This window comes from Gopherus evgoodei, chromosome 4, assembly GCF_007399415.2.
Source record: "Gopherus evgoodei ecotype Sinaloan lineage chromosome 4, rGopEvg1_v1.p, whole genome shotgun sequence".
Lineage (NCBI taxonomy): Eukaryota > Metazoa > Chordata > Testudines > Testudinidae > Gopherus > Gopherus evgoodei.
Genome location: NC_044325.1, coordinates 59,900,316 through 59,919,298, shown reverse-complemented (window position 1 = coordinate 59,919,298; position 18,983 = coordinate 59,900,316). Strand labels below are relative to the sequence as shown.

Sequence of the window (18,983 nt, the reverse complement as noted above, 5' to 3'; positions counted from 1 at the left end):
AATAACACAAAACTTTTTCCTTGAGGTTCAGAAAAGTTTGGCCAACTATTTTTATTACTTTTTATTTGCATAGTGCATTTCCTTGTTCTAAGCAGATGAGCCAGAATAACACAAGGCTGCTGTTGCAATATTTCTATCCATATAAGGATATGTCTACACAGCATCTGGGAACATGCTTCCCAGCACAGGTAGGCAGACACATGCTAGCTCTGCTTGACCTAATGTGCTAAAAATAGCAGTGTAGCTGGGGATATCATAGGCAGTGACTTGGGCTAACTGCCCAAGTACGTAGCCAGGGGGACCAGGAAGGTTTGTACTCAGGTGTCTAGCCTGAGCTACTGCCTATTCTACCACCAGCTACACTGCTATTTTTACTATGGAAGCTTAAATAGAGTTAGCACACATCTGTCTACCCAAGCTGTCAAGCACCCTCCCAGCTGCAGTGTAGACGTACTCTAACTGAAATGAGCATTCTCTTGAAAGCCTGTTTTCACAAGGTATTATCCAGATCTTTGATTGGTGACCCAACATTCTAGTGCAATACAAATAAGAAATAGTAATTTTTGATAAGCAGTAGGCTTGAATAATTTAGATAAGTACTTAAGTGTTGTAGTACTTTTTAGTGCTGCCTGCTGCAATTTCTTTTGACACTACCCAGTCTAGTAAACAAAAGAGGAAAAGTTATTTGTCTGCTGGCTGTACTCATTTGCAGTACTGGTTTTAAAATCTAATGAGGAAAATATATTTTTGTAAATATTTGTGAAATTTTAATTTTATTTATTTGTTTTTAGCAAAACATCTATACCAACTTTATGGGACTCATTAGAAGAACCTGACATAGTTGATACTAGTGAATTCGAATATTTATTTTCCAAAGATGCAGTTCAGGAAAAAAGAAAATGCTTATCAGAGTCTTATGAAAAGAAAACAAAGGCCAAAAAGGTATACATTTTATTTCATAATTACATTCTCTTTATTGAGTGTGTTCATGTGTCTGTTTTAAAAAAACAGTGATTTACATTCTGTTTGATAGAAACTGCCAACAAAACTGGAATATATGAAAACAAGAATTATTATGTTAGTGTATAATAGATGGATTTTCTGTTTTGTTTATAAGTGAATTGTCAAACCACTGTGCACTATCTGCACATTGCTGTTTTTACAAAGGACCACTGGCATTTCTTCGTCCTAACATCTTTGTGCATATTTAAAATAAAAGTTCAAAAACAAAGTATTGAAAGAAGATGTAACTTTGGTGAAAATGTGAGGCATAAAAGAATGAGCGTACTTCACATCACAGAAATGTTTGAGTTCATACCAGTGGTAATATTAAGACCCTTTTTGTTTTTACAGGAAAATTCCCGGGTTTTAGAAATGCTATTATTTGGTTCTTACTGATTTTCTCGCAAATCCTGGGCCACTTAGATACATAGAAATATTGATAGTTACAAAAAATCTAACACATTACATTAGATATTAATTAGATGTTAATCATAATTTAGTCTAAGTGTAAATGTGAGGCTGTCTATTAAAATAAGGCAATGTAGTGGAAGATACACACACACACACACTTTCCCCCCTCCCTCTCTCCTGTGTGTGCATATGTGTACATACTGTTAATGTACAGTTCATTAAATAAATCACAGCATTAAACTGCTTTTATTTTTAATACTCTTACTTTTCTCTATTTGTTGCTTTTTTCTGTCCTTCCATATCCCAATATTAACCCCAATATTTACCTAGAAAACTATAAAGTTAATTTTTTCACATTTTTCACCTATTTAAAATTTTATATAACAAACACTGACTTGTTCCCAGGAAATTTTAAACAAAATAAAAACTGAAAATGAATGGCCATGAGCATTGTGCATGTGTAGGTGTACACTTCAAATATATTTACAATTTAAAGCAAAATATTTTAAATCATTTCCTCTATTTATTTGCTATGCAGGACTTGATGTTCTCTTTGAAAAAAGTTAATAATGCCACTTCATTTTGCTCTTTGTTTCATCCCCCTCTTCCATTCTTTTCTCTTTGCTTGGTCTCATGTGCATGCTCCTCTGCCATTTTGGTCGCATTATCAGGACTAGTTTTAGGGACAAGCAAGGAAGTGGTACCATTGTGGGACTTGACCATTTTTTGTTTGGGTTTTTTCCCTCTCCACTGATTGGCTGCCTGTGAGGGTTGTTTCTTTCTTTATTCTGGGTTTTTTTTTGTTTTGTTTTTGTTTTGCACCAACACACAAAAACATTTTCCAGCCTGGCAGGCAAAATGCCTAGGGCTGGCCCCACCCATCATCCTCCACACTTCTTGCCTGGTCCCCTGAACATTCCTCTTATACTAGTTACTTTGGCTCCTCTCCTGATGGTAGTTCTTGCTGTTGGCTGGCGGCTCCAATCCTACTGATTGCTGCAGCCCCTGAGTGCAGTTCCTGTTTTCTCTCCTATTGTTACATAGCAGTAGCCATTAGTGAGGGCACCTAGGATGGCTCTGCCTCATTTTCGGTTACTTTGGTTGTCCAGCCTTTTCTCTGCAAGTAGAAGCCAGCAATAAGTGATCTGCTATTTCCCTATGGGGAACCAGCACCCTCTCTGCAGACAACCAGTGGTCTATCGGCCACAGTTAGCGAACGGTGTGTGTAGAGTCAAGCCTTCTTGATTCCAGGCCATAAGGATGTAGGTTTAACTCTCACATTAGGAGCCAGGCTCTATACAGTCTATTTTGCTCTTGATTAGAGTATACATAGACATACAAATTATAAGTAATTGTATTTTAAAGTAAAACAGCTGCATAGGTATTTGCTTTTTCATCCTTAGCTAGCTCAATCTAAATTGAGCTTAATGTTTAATCTTGGAAGATTAAATGTCATTGCAAGCATAAGGTCTGCGCCATGTGAGCTGTTCAAGGGATCTTATAAAAGAATGATAAAAAAACCATGCCACTTGTATTTATCCTAAAAGGCCCAGTACAGTTAAAGTGACAGTGCCACTAGACACTTTCAGATATGTTCACAGTTGCCGTATTATCTTATTTGTTACCCACACTTTAAAAAATGGACGCAGAAATAAGATCTTAAAGTAAAATTAGGAGCCTGACAAAGAAGAAAGAGTGTTAGTCCATGAAGTGATTGACATTGTTTTGTTACTGCAGAAGTCTCATAGCAATACATTATTATATATTATATGACATAAGCTCAGTTAAGTTTCCCTGATTTGAGCCACAAGAGGGCACCTTGGATATAATCCTTCCCTTTATCATACATAATTAGAAAAACAAAGAAGTTTGACAACCTCCAGATATTTAAAACATTTTTGATCAGAAATTATTTGTCTTAACATACTAATTAATCTAGTTATAAATAGCACTTAACGTTTATAACTCCAAATAATATGTTAATAGAAAGGAAGATTGGTTTTGTGATCTATACAAATGCATTTTAAGGATATTAAATTATTTGGGTTGTTACATGTTTACTATTATTATTTAACCTGGACAAACCTGTCCATATAAGAAAAATCCTTCCAATCCTATTTTACTTTATAAATCTTTAGAATATGAATGGTGTTCAGTACTTAGTTGTAGAAGTAAATCCAATTAGTACAATAGTGCAAATTCCTGATACCTGCTTTCTAAATCTGCTTTTGCACAGTCAGAGATTGAAAGGGGAGATTTATTCTACATTTCACTGAATTTGATCCATAAGAAAACATTTTACTATCTGGTTGGAAAATATAGACTTTAAAAGTCTCTTGAACATAATGCTATGAACACAGGCTTTTAAGAAGAAATTAGACAATTTTTTACATTTATTTGTATTTCCTACTCCAACTCATACATGTAACATCCCTAAATTTCAAGTATGCTGGACCAAAATACGGAGAGCATTAGTCTTCTGTTCTGAAGAGCAAATACATATTCCTGTTCACTTCCTCGCCGACCCCTTTTGGTAAAACAAAAACTGAATCCTAATTTGTTATGGCTAATACAGTGGTTCTTTGCTGTATTTTTTCTTTACTCTTTGTCCAGAACCTAATTTCTAGTAGGATTACATACATACAGTATAGGTGGCAAATAGTATGGTGCCCATCTTTTGTGGGAAACCTTATCTATTTTTTCACACACTATATGGTCCCTTGTTTATCTGGATATATGAATGATTCTTCATTTGCATTTCAATGTAGTTCAACTTCAACTTTTATTTTTAAAAATATAGAATAGGGTTTACTGAGATTACTGAAACAAATAGAGTGTAAAAATATGGATGGCATGAAAAACTAGGGTGAAAATACGAAAAAAACCCTCACTTGAGGAAGCAGATAAGAGATGAACTTTGGAAGTCACTCACCAGAATTAAAAAGTGAAAACTAGGGCTGTCAAGCAATTAAAAAATGTAAAAGCAATTAATCGTTCTATTAAACAAAAATCTTGATTAATCACGTGATTAATTGCACTGTTAATAATAGAATCTCATTTATTTAAATATTTTTATGTTTACTACATTTTCAAATGTATCTATTTCAATTATAACACAGAATACAAAGTGCACAGTGCTCACTTTATATTTATTTTTATTACAAGTATTTGCACTGTAAAAAAAAACCCAAAAGAAACAATATTTTTCAATTCACCTAATACAAGTACTGTAGTGCAATCTTTGTCGTAAAAGTGCAACTTATAAATGCAGATTTGTTTTTGTTACATAATTGCACTCAAAAACAAAACAATGTAAAACTTTAGAGGCTGCAAGTCCACCCAGACCTATTTCTTGTTCAGCCAATTGCTCAGACAAACAAGTTTATTTACATTTGCAGGAGATAATGCTGCCCGGTTCTTGTTCACAGTGTCACCTGAAAGTGAGAACAGGTGTTTTCATGGCACTTTGTAGCCAGCGTCACAAGATAGTTACATGCCAGATTCATATGTCCCTTCATGCTTCAAACACCATTCCATAGGACATGTGTCCATGCTGATGACGAGTTCTGCTCAATAACTATCCAAAGCAGTGTGGATCGACACATGTTCATTTTTATCATCCGAATCAGATGCCACCAGCAAAAGGTTAATTTTCTTTTTTTGGTGGTTTGGGTTCTGTAGTTTCCGCATAGAGTGTTGCTCTTTTAAGATTTCTGAAGGCATACTCCACACCTCGTCGCTCTCAGATTTTGGAAGGCACTCCAGATTCTTAAACCTTGAGTTGAGTGATGTAGCTATCTTAAGAAATCTCACATTGGTACCTTCTTTGCGTTGTCAAATTAGCAGTGAAAGTGTTCTTAAAATGAACATGTTCTGAGTCATCATCAGAGACTACTATAAAATGAAATGTATGGCAGAATGCAGGTAAAACAGAGCAGGAGACATACAATTCTCCCCCAGGGAGTTCAACCACAAGTTTAATTAACACTATTATTTTAATGAGCGTTATCAGCATGGAAGCATGTCCTCTGGAATGGTAGCAGAAGCATGAAGGGGCATATGAATGTTTAGCATATCGGGCATTTAAATACCTTGCAAGGCTGGCTACAAAATTCCCATGTGAACGCCTGTTCTCACTTTCTGGTGACATTGTAAATAAGAAGTGGGCAGCATTATCTCCCATAAATGTAAACTAACTTGTTTGTCTTAGCGAATGGCTGAATGAGAAGTAGGACTGAGTGGACTTGTAGGCACTAAAGTTTTGCATTGGTTTGTTTTTGAGTGCAGTTATGTAACAAAAAATATCTACATTTGTAAATTGCACTTTCACAACAAAGAGATTGCACTACAGTACTTATAAGAGGTGAATTTAAAAATAGTTTCTTTTGTTTATCATTTTACAGTGCAAATATTTGTAATAAAACTAATATAAAGTGAGCAGTGTACACTTTGTATTCTGTGTTGTAATTGAAATCAATATATTTGAAAATGTAGAAAAAATCCTAAAATATTTAATAAATTTCAATTGGTATTCTTTTGTTTAACAGTGTGATTAAAACTGCGAATAATCGTGATTCTTTTTAATCATGATTAATTTTTTTAACTTAATTGTGTAATTTAACTGTAATTAATTGATAGCCCTAGTAAAAATACATATTTTGATTCCCAGATCCCATATCTGGGGCTCTACTGAATTCATGGTCATGAAATACACATCATAGATATTGAAATCTGGTCTTGTGTGCTTTTACCCTATACGATACAGATTTCATAGGGGAGACCAGCGTTTCTCAAATTGAGGGGTCCTGGCCCAAAAAGGGAGTTGCAGGGGGGTCACAAGGTTATCTTGGGGGGACACGGTATTGCCTAGCCTTCCTTCTGCACCGACCTGAGAACTGGGCAGCTGGAGAGTTGTGGCTGCTGGCCAGGAACCCAGCTCTGAAGTCAGCACCTTACCAGCAGCTGCACAGAAATAAGGGTGGCAATACCATATCATTAGTCTTTCTTATGCGCTGCTGCTGGCATCGGCTCTGCCTTCAGAGCTGAGCTTCCAGCCAGCAGCCACTACTCTCCAGCTGCTCAGATCAGAAGGCAGTGCTGCCATCAGCAGCAGCGCAGAAGTAAGGGTAGCAGTACTGCAATCGCCCCTACAATAACTCTCTCACAACTTCTTTTTGAGTCAGGACCCCTACAATTACAACACCATGAAATTTCAAATTTAGATAGCTGAAATCCTGACTTTCACAATTTTTAAAATCCTGTGACCATGAAATTGACAAAATGGATGGTGGATTTGATAGCACCCTACTCATATCCAGCCATTTATGCTGCTAGAATGTTATATGCAGGGCTGGTGCAACCACTAGGTGAACTAGGTGGTCGCCTAGGTCACCAAGTGGTTGGGGGTGCCAAAAAGTGGTGCCCTGGCTGGGCAGGGAGGAGCTGCCTTTCAGAGGCACTGGAGAGCCAGAGTGTCCTGCTTGCGGCAGCGAGTCCCAGCCATGGAGGAGCCAGCACAGCGCAGGAGGGCAGCATCCCTGCAAAGGCGGCAGTGCCGTTAACAGGAAGCAGCCGCGCCTGCCGCCCCTCCTGCCCAGGCTGCAGCCTGGCATCCCCCCCAGGGGCTCCTGCAGGCTGCAGCAGATGCATGCGGGCACTGGCTCCCATGCACGCCCCAGCTCCACCCTCACCGTACTTGGGCTCTGTGGCTCCCTGGCATGTGAGCTGCCGCCACTGCTGCCCCTCCTGCTGCCTCAGCAGTCTGCGGGGGAGGGACTGTGCGCCCAGCAGAGTGTTTTGCCTCCAGATGGAGCCAGCGTCTGACCACCATGGGCAAGGTAAAAGGAGACCTGGGGGGCAGTCAGGGAGCAGGAGGAGAGTTGGATGAGTCAGGAGTTCTGGGGGGGGGGGTTGTCGGGGCAGGGGTGTGGAGAGGGATCAGAGCAGTCAGGGGACAGGGAGCGGGGGCGGTTGGATGTGTCTGGGATTCGGGGGGGGCTGTCTGGGGCGGGGAGTGGTTAGATGGGGCGTGGGGGCAATTAGGGTGCAAGGGTCTCAGGAGGGGACAGTTGGGACAAGGAGCAGGGAAGCTTAGGTAGGGGGTGGAGTCCTGGGGTGCAGTTAGGGGCGGGATCCCCGAAGGGGGCAGTCAAGGGACAAGGAGAATGGGGGGTTGGGAGTTCGGGGGGGGGGCAGAAAATGACTTCCATTTGCAAACTGGCATATCCATAATGGTAAAATATTTTTTAAAATATAGGAAATTAGTAACAAGTTCATAGGCAAACATCATACACATGTACAACTCGAGAACTAAGTGCAATGGGCCTGCAATGGCCATGAGTCACTTTATCCTATAAAACTGGAAGAATGCGGTTTATTTATAAATGTTGTAAAAAAAAAAAAAAAGTATTCCGGCAAAACGCAAACAGTTCTACAGCTTAAAGGGGAGCCAACTTATGATCACATTATATTCTAATTCGCGTTATTGTGGGGCGCGTTATTGCAAGGTTTGACTGTATTGCCAGTCCTATTCGTGTTGTCCAAATACTGCTGCACACAGTGCAGAGGAGACCATTTTGATCATCTAGTCTGATTTCTTGCATAACACAGGCCATATAATTTTACACAGTAATTCCTGCATTGAGCCCAGTAACTTCTTGTGGAATTACAGTGTATCTTTTGGGAAAAAACTTCATTGTATATGTACATGCAATTTTCAAAACACTTTATCAGTAATTCTAAACTTTTAAAATACAAAAAAAAATTTTTGTTTAAGTTAACTGAAATCCTAGAACTAAAGCTTTTCTTATGTAAGGTTCCATGAGTCTCTGATAAATGGCTAGTTACCAGGCCACAGTACCACTTGAAAATCTTACAGACAGTTTGATCCCCTTGTATATGCTTGTGTTTTTCATTGTCTCTCTGAAATCCCAAATGTCTGCTGGCTAGCTCCAATGGATCAATCATGGTGGGCTCCTTGAAATCCAACAGGGAGTTATTTTACTTAACAACAGTGTGGTTTGTTACTTGATGGTAATGGAAGGCTTATTGTGGATTTATGTAGAACTGTTAGTTCTTCTTTTTTCATTCCCGTTCCCACCCTCCCAAGACCCCAGGCCCACCAGTCATATGTATCTAGTCAAACATTCACCTCCTGTTTGTCTCAGTGAATGCTTTACTAGTCTGGGCTTGAGAATCCCACAGTATCAGAGAGTACAGCACCTGATATTCTGATTGAAAAATAAACTTTTATACAGACTTCAGGAAAGACAGATTCTGAGTCTTCACTGCAGAAGCTGATGAGTTCATCTCACAGATGTTTTCATCCTTTTAATTGATTCCTTGTGTTACTTCCGTAATTCCTTTTTCAAGTGCTAATGAGCAATAAAATCACCTAGAAGCATTGTTGCTAGGGCTGTGGATTACAGGGTGGTGTGTGTTTTGTGTTTGGAGTATTTAGAAGACTATTTTAGATACATAATTACACCTCTACCTCTCAGGTTCTCTCATGAGAACCTGCTACGACAGGAAATAGACTATCTTCTGCTCTTGAGTACTATACAATCGGTTCCCATGCATCACAGAGGGAAAGTGTTTGTTTTATTCCAGGTATTTCATGGTTCCAAAAAAAAAGAAGAACGATATATACTGAATAGTTGTCCATTATGTGAGCACTGTCCATTCTGTGCATGGAATGAGTCAGGGTTCCTGTGGAAAAATTAGTATTTGCCCATGTAATTAAAGACTATCATATTGCATATGCCCAAGGAGGCACTTCCTAACTTTTGAGTGCTTGACTTTGCAACCTTAATAAGGTACTTTTAACATTATTTTTGTGTAATTAGATACAAAACAGTATGTAATGTCTATATAGAATATACCTTAAAATGCATCGTTTATAATTTCAGCAAGGCAGTTCTGATTTGTTAAATTTACTGGTAATGTTTGGGTTGAAAAGAAGAGAAGTGCTTAAAGCCAAACTCTTCATCTGAAAGACTCTGAACTTTGGTGCATTGGGAGGTAGGATTTTATATCCTAATCCAGATACAAAATCCCCAACTTTGTCACACTGTAAATACTTGGACAAAAATCAAGAAGTTGGGAAGTTTGGGATAAGTATTTGGATCTAAACATTTTCTCCCAGCTCATACCTAGTTTGAAGATATGTTAAATATTTTAGAAGTGTTTGTATAATTCAAAAGGATGTGGTGTTTTTGATAAGAGTGACTTGTGGGTCAAGATAAGGTTGTTTGAGGGGAGATAAAGTTAATGTATTTACTGTAAGGGTTCTACAGTCTTAAGGTAAAGTACTCAAAATCATCTAGGTCCCACTTTCAAAAGTGACTTAGGGACTTATGATCCTAAGTGTCATTGAAAATTGGTGGGATTTAAGCTCGGAAATGGTTAAATCAGTTTTGAAAATGGAATTTAAGTATTTTTGAAAAATTTACCATTTATCCAACCATTGCATTCTCTGATTGTTTCCATATTTTGTAAGGCTTAACATTTATTATAATTTTCTTTCCATTTAGCTTTTGTAGCAACTCTCTATTACCTATCTCTATTAATATTATGTTGACACAGTTATTTGTCTGGAAATTTTATTATTTTTAAAAGAAATATTATGTTATACTGAAAGTATAAAAAGACTTCAGCCGTAATGTTTGGTGTGTAGACAAGTTTTTGCACTATGAACAGATTCCGCACATGAACTTATAAGTGCATAAGTGTTTATGCACTGAAAAGAATTGAGTATATAAAAGTTAATGTCTATAATACTGAAAAGAATTCAACTGTAATTTTAAAAAACCCACCAATTTCCACTGAATTTTAATGGTATTTGAACACCTATCTTCTTTAGGTTCCTTTGGAAATCCTAGACTTCATAGATATATGCCAGGCTTACAACTCCTCGGAGATATCTGCCACACCTGCAGTCTCCCAACATGCTCTTATAGGACTAGCAAGCCTTGCATAGACTCTTTCATATGTTGTATTTAAGCACCTAAAACTTTATATACTGCAAAATCCTAGTTCTGCCCTCACACCAAATTGTCATTTGCCTTTGTCTGCCTCTTAACAGACCTAATCCATGCAATTTGCAAACTGCTACATTGCTTTGAAGTCACCCTACCCCACACTTTGTGGGAGATGCACAGCCCAGACTTGTTGCCCTATACTTGATTTCAGCTGTAAAGTCAGAGGTAGCTGAAAGGAAGGTAGAACTAGGAAACTGACTTTGAGATGCAATAAAAATGGGCTCAGCAAGCATCAAACTACAATGCCATGTCACCTGAAAGAGATGTGTTTTAGAAGACAAGTGCTTCAGTGTAATGTGCAGTGTATGCATTCTTTATATCTTAACGTTACTAAGGCTAGATAGATTTTAAAGGAAGTGTTTGTCTTCCTTATATTTCTGAGGATTTACCAGGAAGATAGTCATCCTTATAGAAGCTAGTATTTTCTATACTAGTTCAAGGAACAGTATGGCAGGAAGAACCTGATGCCACTGTTTCTTCATCTTACAAAGAAAATGGGTAAATGTCAGGTAATTTGTCACTTGTATGATCTAAATGAAGGTCCATCAATCATTTTTGGGCCCTCAGTGCAATGATTATCATATCAAAGACACAGAATGACAGTGAGGATAACAACTTTTCTGTTGTCTATTATCTCTAACTGGCTTCAAGTAATTATTAACATATGTTCTCATTTAACATGTGTCAATATTTTGAATGAAGAGCATTATTTAAGTTTAAAGGATATATCTGTCAGCAAATTTTCTATCTATTAAATGAGAAATTATGACTACTTCATTTTGTGGTTCTGCAAGAAAGGCAGATATTGCAGAAATAGTCGTCTGCTTCACAGGTTTGAAACACAACGGTCGTCTTCAACTTTCAACATAGAGGTAATAAACAGTGTTTGAGCAGAAGAATTCTGGTGAATGCTCCTCCCAGCCACTCTTCCTTTCTCTCCATCCATTGTACGGTGGGGAGAAGAGTGTGTTCTTTTAGTTACCACCAAGTTATACACTCACATAAAGTGTAGGATATACCCTTTAGCATAGACAGGAACCATTAATTTTTGGTAATTTTACAAATTTCATCTACTATGAAGAAAAGCTCTGTGTAGCTCAAAAGCTTTTATCAGAAGTTGGTCCAATAAAAGATATTACCCCACCCACCTCTCTATGCTATATCAAGCAAGTGCCATCTCTATTGCTTGTCTATTTAAAGTGTGTTTTTAAAATAATAGGAGATTTTCCCCTACTGTATTTAATTTAAAGTTAAATGCCTCCTGAAGCACTTTAAAATATAGATCAAAATATAAAAACAAAATGGCTTCTCATAATTTTGCTTGAAATGTATTATTCAAATAGGGACAAATCCTGCCTTACTTTGAGCAAAGGGAGAAGAGATTGTGGCTGATGCTTTATATCCTACAGAAATCCCATGAGCACATACTGGAGAGGGAGGGGTTGATGGCATTGTGGAGTATACTTAGCTGTAACTCTGAGGTGGGTTTCAGTAGGCTCCTAAAAAATGCTTGGGGACAATTGCAGTTGTCATAAACAGATAGCTAAGGTTTACTGTTCTTTTACCTGTAAAGGGTTAACACAGGGAACCAAACACCTGACCAGAGGACCAATCAGGAAACAAGACTTTTTCAAATCTGGGTGGAGGGAAGTTTTGGGTGTGAGTTCTTTGTTCTTTGTCTTGGGTCTGTGCCCTCTCGGCTCTGAGAGTGATCTTTCTATCTCCTGGCTTTCTAATCTTCTGTTTCCAAGTTGTAAGTACAAGGATAGTAAGACAGTAGGTTTATATTGGTTTTTTTTTGTATTTACATGTGTGTAGATGCTGGAATGTGTTAAATTGTATTCTTTTGGAATAAGGCTGTTTATTCACTTTTTTTTCTTAAGCAATTGACCCTGTATATTGTCACCTTATTACAGAGACTATTTTTAATGTCTTTTTCTTTCTTTTTTTTTTATATAAAGTTTTCTTTTTAAGACCTGTTGGAGTTTTTCTTTAGTGGGGACTCCAGGGAATTGAGTCTGCAGCTCACCAGGGAATTGGTGGAAGGAAAAAGTCAAGGGGAAAATCTCTTTGTGTTAGATTTACTAAGCCTGACTTTGCATACCCTCTGGGTGAGGGGGAGAGATTAGATCTCTCAGTACTTGTGTTTCCAGGACTGGAAGCAGGGAATCTCCTAGGGTCGTCCAGGGAGGGGAGCCTGGGAGGAAGTAACAAGGAAACAAGGGGAGGGGGTTATTTCCCTTTGTTGTAAGACTCAAGGCATCTGAGTCTGGGGGTCCCCCAGGGAAGGTTTTGGGGAGACCACAGTGAGCTAGGCACTGTATAATTCCTAGCTGGTGGCAGTGATACCAGGTCCAAGCGGGTAACTAAGCTTTGAGGTTTTCATGCTAACACCCATATTTTGGACACTAAGGTCCAGATCTGGGAAGAAATGTTATGACAGCAGTATACAAGCTAAATGGCTGGGTATGGGTGTTGGACATTGTGATTTGCAGGCCAGCATGTTAGCAATACTTTCTCCCAACACATTTGACTGTCATGGAAAGAACCAGTATAGGGAAGGACTTCGCTTTTAATTGCTTAAGTAAACTTAATCTTTGCAAAAAGAACAGGAGTACTTGTGGCACCTTAGAGACTAACACATTTATTTGAGCATAGGCCCATGAAAGCTTATGTTCAAATAAATTTGTTAGTCTGTAAGGTGCCACAAGTACTCCTGTTCTTTTTGTGGATACAAACTAACATGGCTGCTACTCTGAAACCTGTCATTAATCTTTGCAATTTTATGTACCACAAAGTGTCCAGGACAAAATTTCACAGAACAATGAGGTTTGTCATGCAACATTTAATGGGATGCATTTCTGGCTGCATTAAAGAAACACTCATTAGTGGGGATGTCAGAATAATTTAGCTAAATGTATTCAGGCATGAGTACCTATCCACTTTTACAGTAGATGGTAGATATTAGAGAGACATACAAAGAACGCTTTGCATCAAATCAAGTAGCCTAATAATATTTTTTAAATGGCCAGTCAGTAGAAGCCACTTAGGGCAAATTATGTTGTGGACCAGGGGATAGACTGAATAAGACAGCAGCAGCATTGACTTTCTTGTCATTGAGCCAGAAGATGCTGCATCTATTTCAGTGATGTGTTTATTCTCTAGAGGAGAGACAGACTGTTGGCTGCCATGTCCAGTCTTAGACAGAGTCTGCCAGCTGGCAGAATAGCATCAGCTAACAGCTAGGATGTCAGCTGCTTACCTGTCATTGCCAGCCACAGTCAGGAGATGCTGACTGCTGAGAGGTGATTCATGCCAGATCATCTTTAACAAACATAGACTAAATACAGCAATGGTGCCTTTGCAAAATTCTATTTCATTACCTTGTGCTTTTTTAATAAGTTAGAGAAGTGATGTGTCCTTCTTACATCTGTTTTCTATATAAAATTCTCAAATAGAGTTTATACTCTGCTGCCAGCACCCTCCCAAAACTGACCATAAATTGAGGCAAAGGAGATGCCACAGAAAATATATTCCCTATTTCTAATACTGATTGCATCTGGTTGTTGCAAAAGGTCCCAAATTCTTCATTGGTTCCAAATTCTGACAACAAAATTCCTTATGCAATTACATAGCAATGCAACTGTATTTTTAATATGTTTTGTATGTCCTACTTGAGCTATTCTACTGTCTTATTGTTACCATTTTTGCTATCTAATGAATAAAATAGTAGCCTTTAGTCACACAGATTTGGTTTGGCTGAAGTTATTTCAAGTAGTCTGGGTTTAGTCTGATCTATGGTAATTGTGACCACTTGTACTTATTACCATACAGATTTTTAGAAACAATAGGAATCGCTATTTTTTTAAATGTACCATTAAAATTATTTGCAATTTTTTTACAAAAGTTACAAGAAGAAAAATTATCCACATGAACTTATTTGATCATATCTGGAGAGTGTATCAACACTTTTCTGAAGTACCCTAATGTATTAGTTTTTAATGTCATATTATCTGTATGAGGTATAGTCTGGAAAGGTTTTACCTCAAACTAGGCATGTCTAATGGGGTTTATGACAACATATGAATTTGACCCTGAACAGGGTCAACCTTGAGGTCAGTGAATGCTATACAAATTGCATGCTAGTCAAGCCTATAATTATCCCTGTTAGAAGTTAATGTGCTGCCTAGTTCAGCAGAGTCATGTACAGCTTCAAAAATGATCATCATACACTGGATACTTTCGAACATTTACAAAGAATCACATTTTACAGGAGGGGACGTATGGAAAGTATTCATATACAGTGACTTGTAGCCAAGTCATTTTGTATGTTTGTATATTTGGGGAATTCAGAACATGAATTCTGTCTAGTTCGAACAAAACATATAGAATAAGAATACAAAATTATCCTAATTAATTTTAATAGCTAACACATGGTATCATAAATATAGTGTATAAAGACTTTCAGGATATGTTTTATTTGCAGTGCTGGCATAAAATGTGCTATATGTAGCATAACTAACATTCATTAAATTGTGTGGTGAGCCTCTACTGCATGGTCATAAGTAGCTTGTAAGATCCTTGTTGGAGGCACCATATATTGTTGTTTGTTTGTGAAGTGTCTGGCACACTTTTAGCACTTGATAAATAATAATTAACTCTGTATTTATTCAGACAAAAATGTCACTAGCCTTTCTCTCTCTACCATGTTTCACAACTCCATTTCACTTTTATATTTGTGATTGGCTGAGTGGCCGTTCTGCTAAATGTCCCTGAATGGGCACATAAGATAGGAGTATTGCAGTAAACAATTGTATGAATTAGTATGAGGTTTTTTAAACCATATCGTACTCTGCAGTTTTCATTATTGTAAGAGCCACTAAAATATATTATTGGGATAACAAAACTTATATCATGATTTTGGAGGTTGGAAAAGTTCAACTGTTTGTTTTGATTTATATTTGAATGCGTCTGTTGGTGGGATTAAAATTCAGTTTCTCACAGTATTTCCCTAGACATACTGTGCAGGAAATCTCTATTAAGCATTTATTTGTGCAAGTTTCCAACCTTGTTGAAATCTAGATTGAAGAGAGGCTGATTTTGGTAAAGTGTTTGAATTTTCAAATTAATTAATGAGAGATGGTCCTGACCCAAGACCCTGGATATGAAACGCCTCCTGAATTTTGAGGAAGTTAATCTCTGGATCTGAATTTTGTGACTTGTTCCTGTCATATCTCTCTAATGGTACAAACCAAACCACAGATACAAACATCGCAAAATTTGGGTGAAGTTTGGCTTCAAATCCTTATTTTGAATCTCAGGTCTATCTGTGCCATCAGCTGAACTAAACCTCCAAAACTTTGAAAGTTCACCTTTCTGTATTTTATGTATGTACCTATCCCCGCTCTGAGATAATACATACCTGAAGATGGATCTTTTGTTCATTTTAATATGCTAACGTCACTCTCTCTCTCTCTCTCTCTCTCTCTCTCTCTCTCACACACACACACACACACACACACGCGCGCGCGCACACACAAAAATAGTTTGGGCTCAATACAGAGCAGTAACATGTATGATCTAATATTCAAAAGATGGTCAAAGTCCTTCACTGCTCCTGGGATTTGGTGACAGATGCTCAGTTGTCATTGGAAAGAACTTTTCAGCAATCTTTGAGTGTTTTAGGAGCCGTGTTGAGAGGGAGCCATAGGAAAAGCCATCAGCTTTCGTTGATCAAGAAAAACATGTGTTGGGAAGTGAGGACTTGAGGATGAGTTGTAGTGAAATTAAAATTCTCAGGTCACCTGAGGGTTTTGAGACATATTCATCATTAGGGCTGTCAAGTGATTAAAAAAATTAATCGCAATTAATTGCATTGTTAAATAATAATAGAATACCTTTTATTTAAATGTGTTTGGATGTTTTCTACATTTTCAAATATATTGATTTCAGTTACAACACAGAATACAAAGTGTACAATGCTCACTTTATATTTATTTTTATTACAAGTATTTGCACTGAAAAAAACAAAATAAATAGTATTTTTCAGTTTTCCTAATACAAGTACTGCAGTGCAATCTCTTTATCATGAAAGTTGAAATTACAAATGTAGAATTATGTACAAAACATAAGAACGGCCATACTGGGTCAGACCAAAGCTCCATCTAGCACAGTATCCTGTCTTCCAACAATAGCCAATGCCAGGTGCCCCAGAGGGAATGAACAGAACTCATAGACTCATAGACTTTAAGGTCAGAAGGGACCATTAGGATCATCTAGTCTGACCTCCTGCACAACGCAGGCCACAGAATCTCACCCATCCACTTCTATAACAACCCCCTAACCTATGTCTGAGTTATTCAAGTCCTCAAATTGTGGTTTGAAGACCTCAAGCTGCAGAGAATCCTCCAGCAAGTGACCTGTGCCCCATGCTGCAGAGGAAGGCGAAAAATCTCCAGGGCCTCTGCCAGTCTGCCCTGGAGGAAAATTTCCTTCCTGACCCCAAATATGGCAATCAGTTAAACCCTGAGCATGTGGGCAAGACTCACCAGCCAGCACCCAGTGATCCATTCCCTGTCACCCATTCCCAGATTCTGGCAAACAGACTAGGGACACCATCCTGACTAATAGCCATTGATGGACCTATCCTCCATGAACTTATCTAGTTGTTTTTTGAACCCTCTTACAGTCTTGGCCTTCACAACATCTTCCGGCAAAGAGTTCCACAGGTTGACTGTGTGTTATTTGAAAAAATACATCCTTTTACTTGTTTTAAACCTGCTGCTTATTAATTTTGTTTGGTAACCCCTAATTCTTCTGTTATGAGAAGGAGTAAATAACACTCCCTTATTTAGTTTCTCGACACCAGTCATGATGTTATAGACCTCTATCATATCCCCCCTTAGTTGTCTCTTTTCCAAACTTAAAAATCTCAGTTTTATTAATCTCTCCTCATATGGAAACCATTCAATACCAATAGTGAAAATTTTAGAGCCTGCAAGTCCACTCAGTCCTACTTCTTGTTCAGCCAATCGCTCAGACAAACAAGTTTGTTTACATTTGAAGGAGATAATGCTTTCCCACTTCTTGTTTACAATGTCACCTGAAAGTGAGAACAGACGTTCTCGTGGCACTGTTGTAGCTGGTGTTGCAAGATATTTACATGCCAGATGCATTAAAGGTTCATATGTTCCTTCATGCTTCAACCACTATTCCAGGGGGCATGCATTCATGTTGATGATGGGTTCTGCTCGATAACAATCCAAAGCAGTGTGGACTGATGCATGTTCATTTTCATTATTTGATTCAGATACCACTAGCAGAAGATTGATTCTCTTTTTTGGTGGTTCGGGTTCTGTAGTTTCCGCATCAGAGTGTTGCTCTTTTAAGACTTCCGAAAGCATGCTCCACACCTTGTGTGTCTCAGATTTTGGAAGGTACTTCATATTTTTAAACCTTGGATCAAGTGCTGTAGCTATCCTTAGAAAACACACATTAGTACCTTTATTGCATTTTGTGAAATCTGCAGCAGAAGTGTTCTTAGAATGAACAACATGTGCTGGGTCATCATCGAAGACTGCTGTAACATGAAAAACATGGCAGAATGTGGGTAAAACAGAGGAGGGGACATACAGTTGTCCCCCAAGGAGTTCAGTCACAAATTTTGATTAACACTATATTTTTTTTAATGAGCGTCATCAGCATGGAAGCATGTCCTCTGGAATGGTGGCCAAAGCATGAAGGGGCAAATGAATGTTTATCATATCTGGCACACAAATATCTAGCAATGCCACCTTCAAAAATGCCATCCAAATGCCTGTTCTCACTTTCTGGTAACACTGTAAATAAGAAGAGGGCAGCCATATCTCCTGAAAATGTAAACAAGCTTGTTTGTCTTAACCATTGATTGAACAAGAAGTAGGACTAAGTGGACTTGTAGGCTCTGAAGTTTTACATTGTTTTGGTTTTGAGTGCAATTATGTAGCAAAAACAAACTACATTTGTAAATTGCACTTTTATGACAAAGATTGCACTACAGTACTTGTATGAGGTGAATTGAAAAATACTTTCTTTTATTATTTTTACAGTGCAAATATTTGTAATTAAAAAAATACACTTTGATTTCAATTATAACGCAGAATGCAATATATATGAAAATGTAGAAATACATCCAAAATATTTAATGCATTTCAATTGGTATTCTATTGTTTAACAGTGCAATTAGAACTGCAATTAATCACCATTAATTTTTTTAATGATGATTAATTTTTTGAGTTAATTGCATGAGTTAACTGCAATTAAATAACAGCCCTTCTCAGAATATCTCACACTACTGCACCACATTCCCCTGATGAGGGTAAGTGGAAAGAACATGCATTTCTTGAATAAAGATCTGATGTGGGTTTCTCTTACTACTAGACAGTATCCTACAAATAAAGGATGATCTTTCCTTACTGGCGCTGGTATGAATTACATTTTGGAGCTGGGTTGTATTTACTACCGTTATTTGAAGTCCAAGCTTTGTGGTCCCTT

General features: G+C 37.8%; 1 protein-coding gene across 4 annotated transcripts in view; it reads left to right on the top strand.

Annotated features, from left to right (window-relative positions):
• The window catches only part of FMN1 (formin 1), a 361,845-nt gene that overhangs the window by 204,872 nt on the left and 137,990 nt on the right, over positions 1–18,983 (top strand). For all 4 annotated transcript variants that reach the window (XM_030559410.1, XM_030559412.1, XM_030559413.1 and 1 more), the window contains one exon: positions 792–942. In XM_030559410.1, the coding sequence (XP_030415270.1) occupies positions 792–942 (151 nt within the window). The remainder of the gene's footprint in view (positions 1–791; positions 943–18,983) is intronic.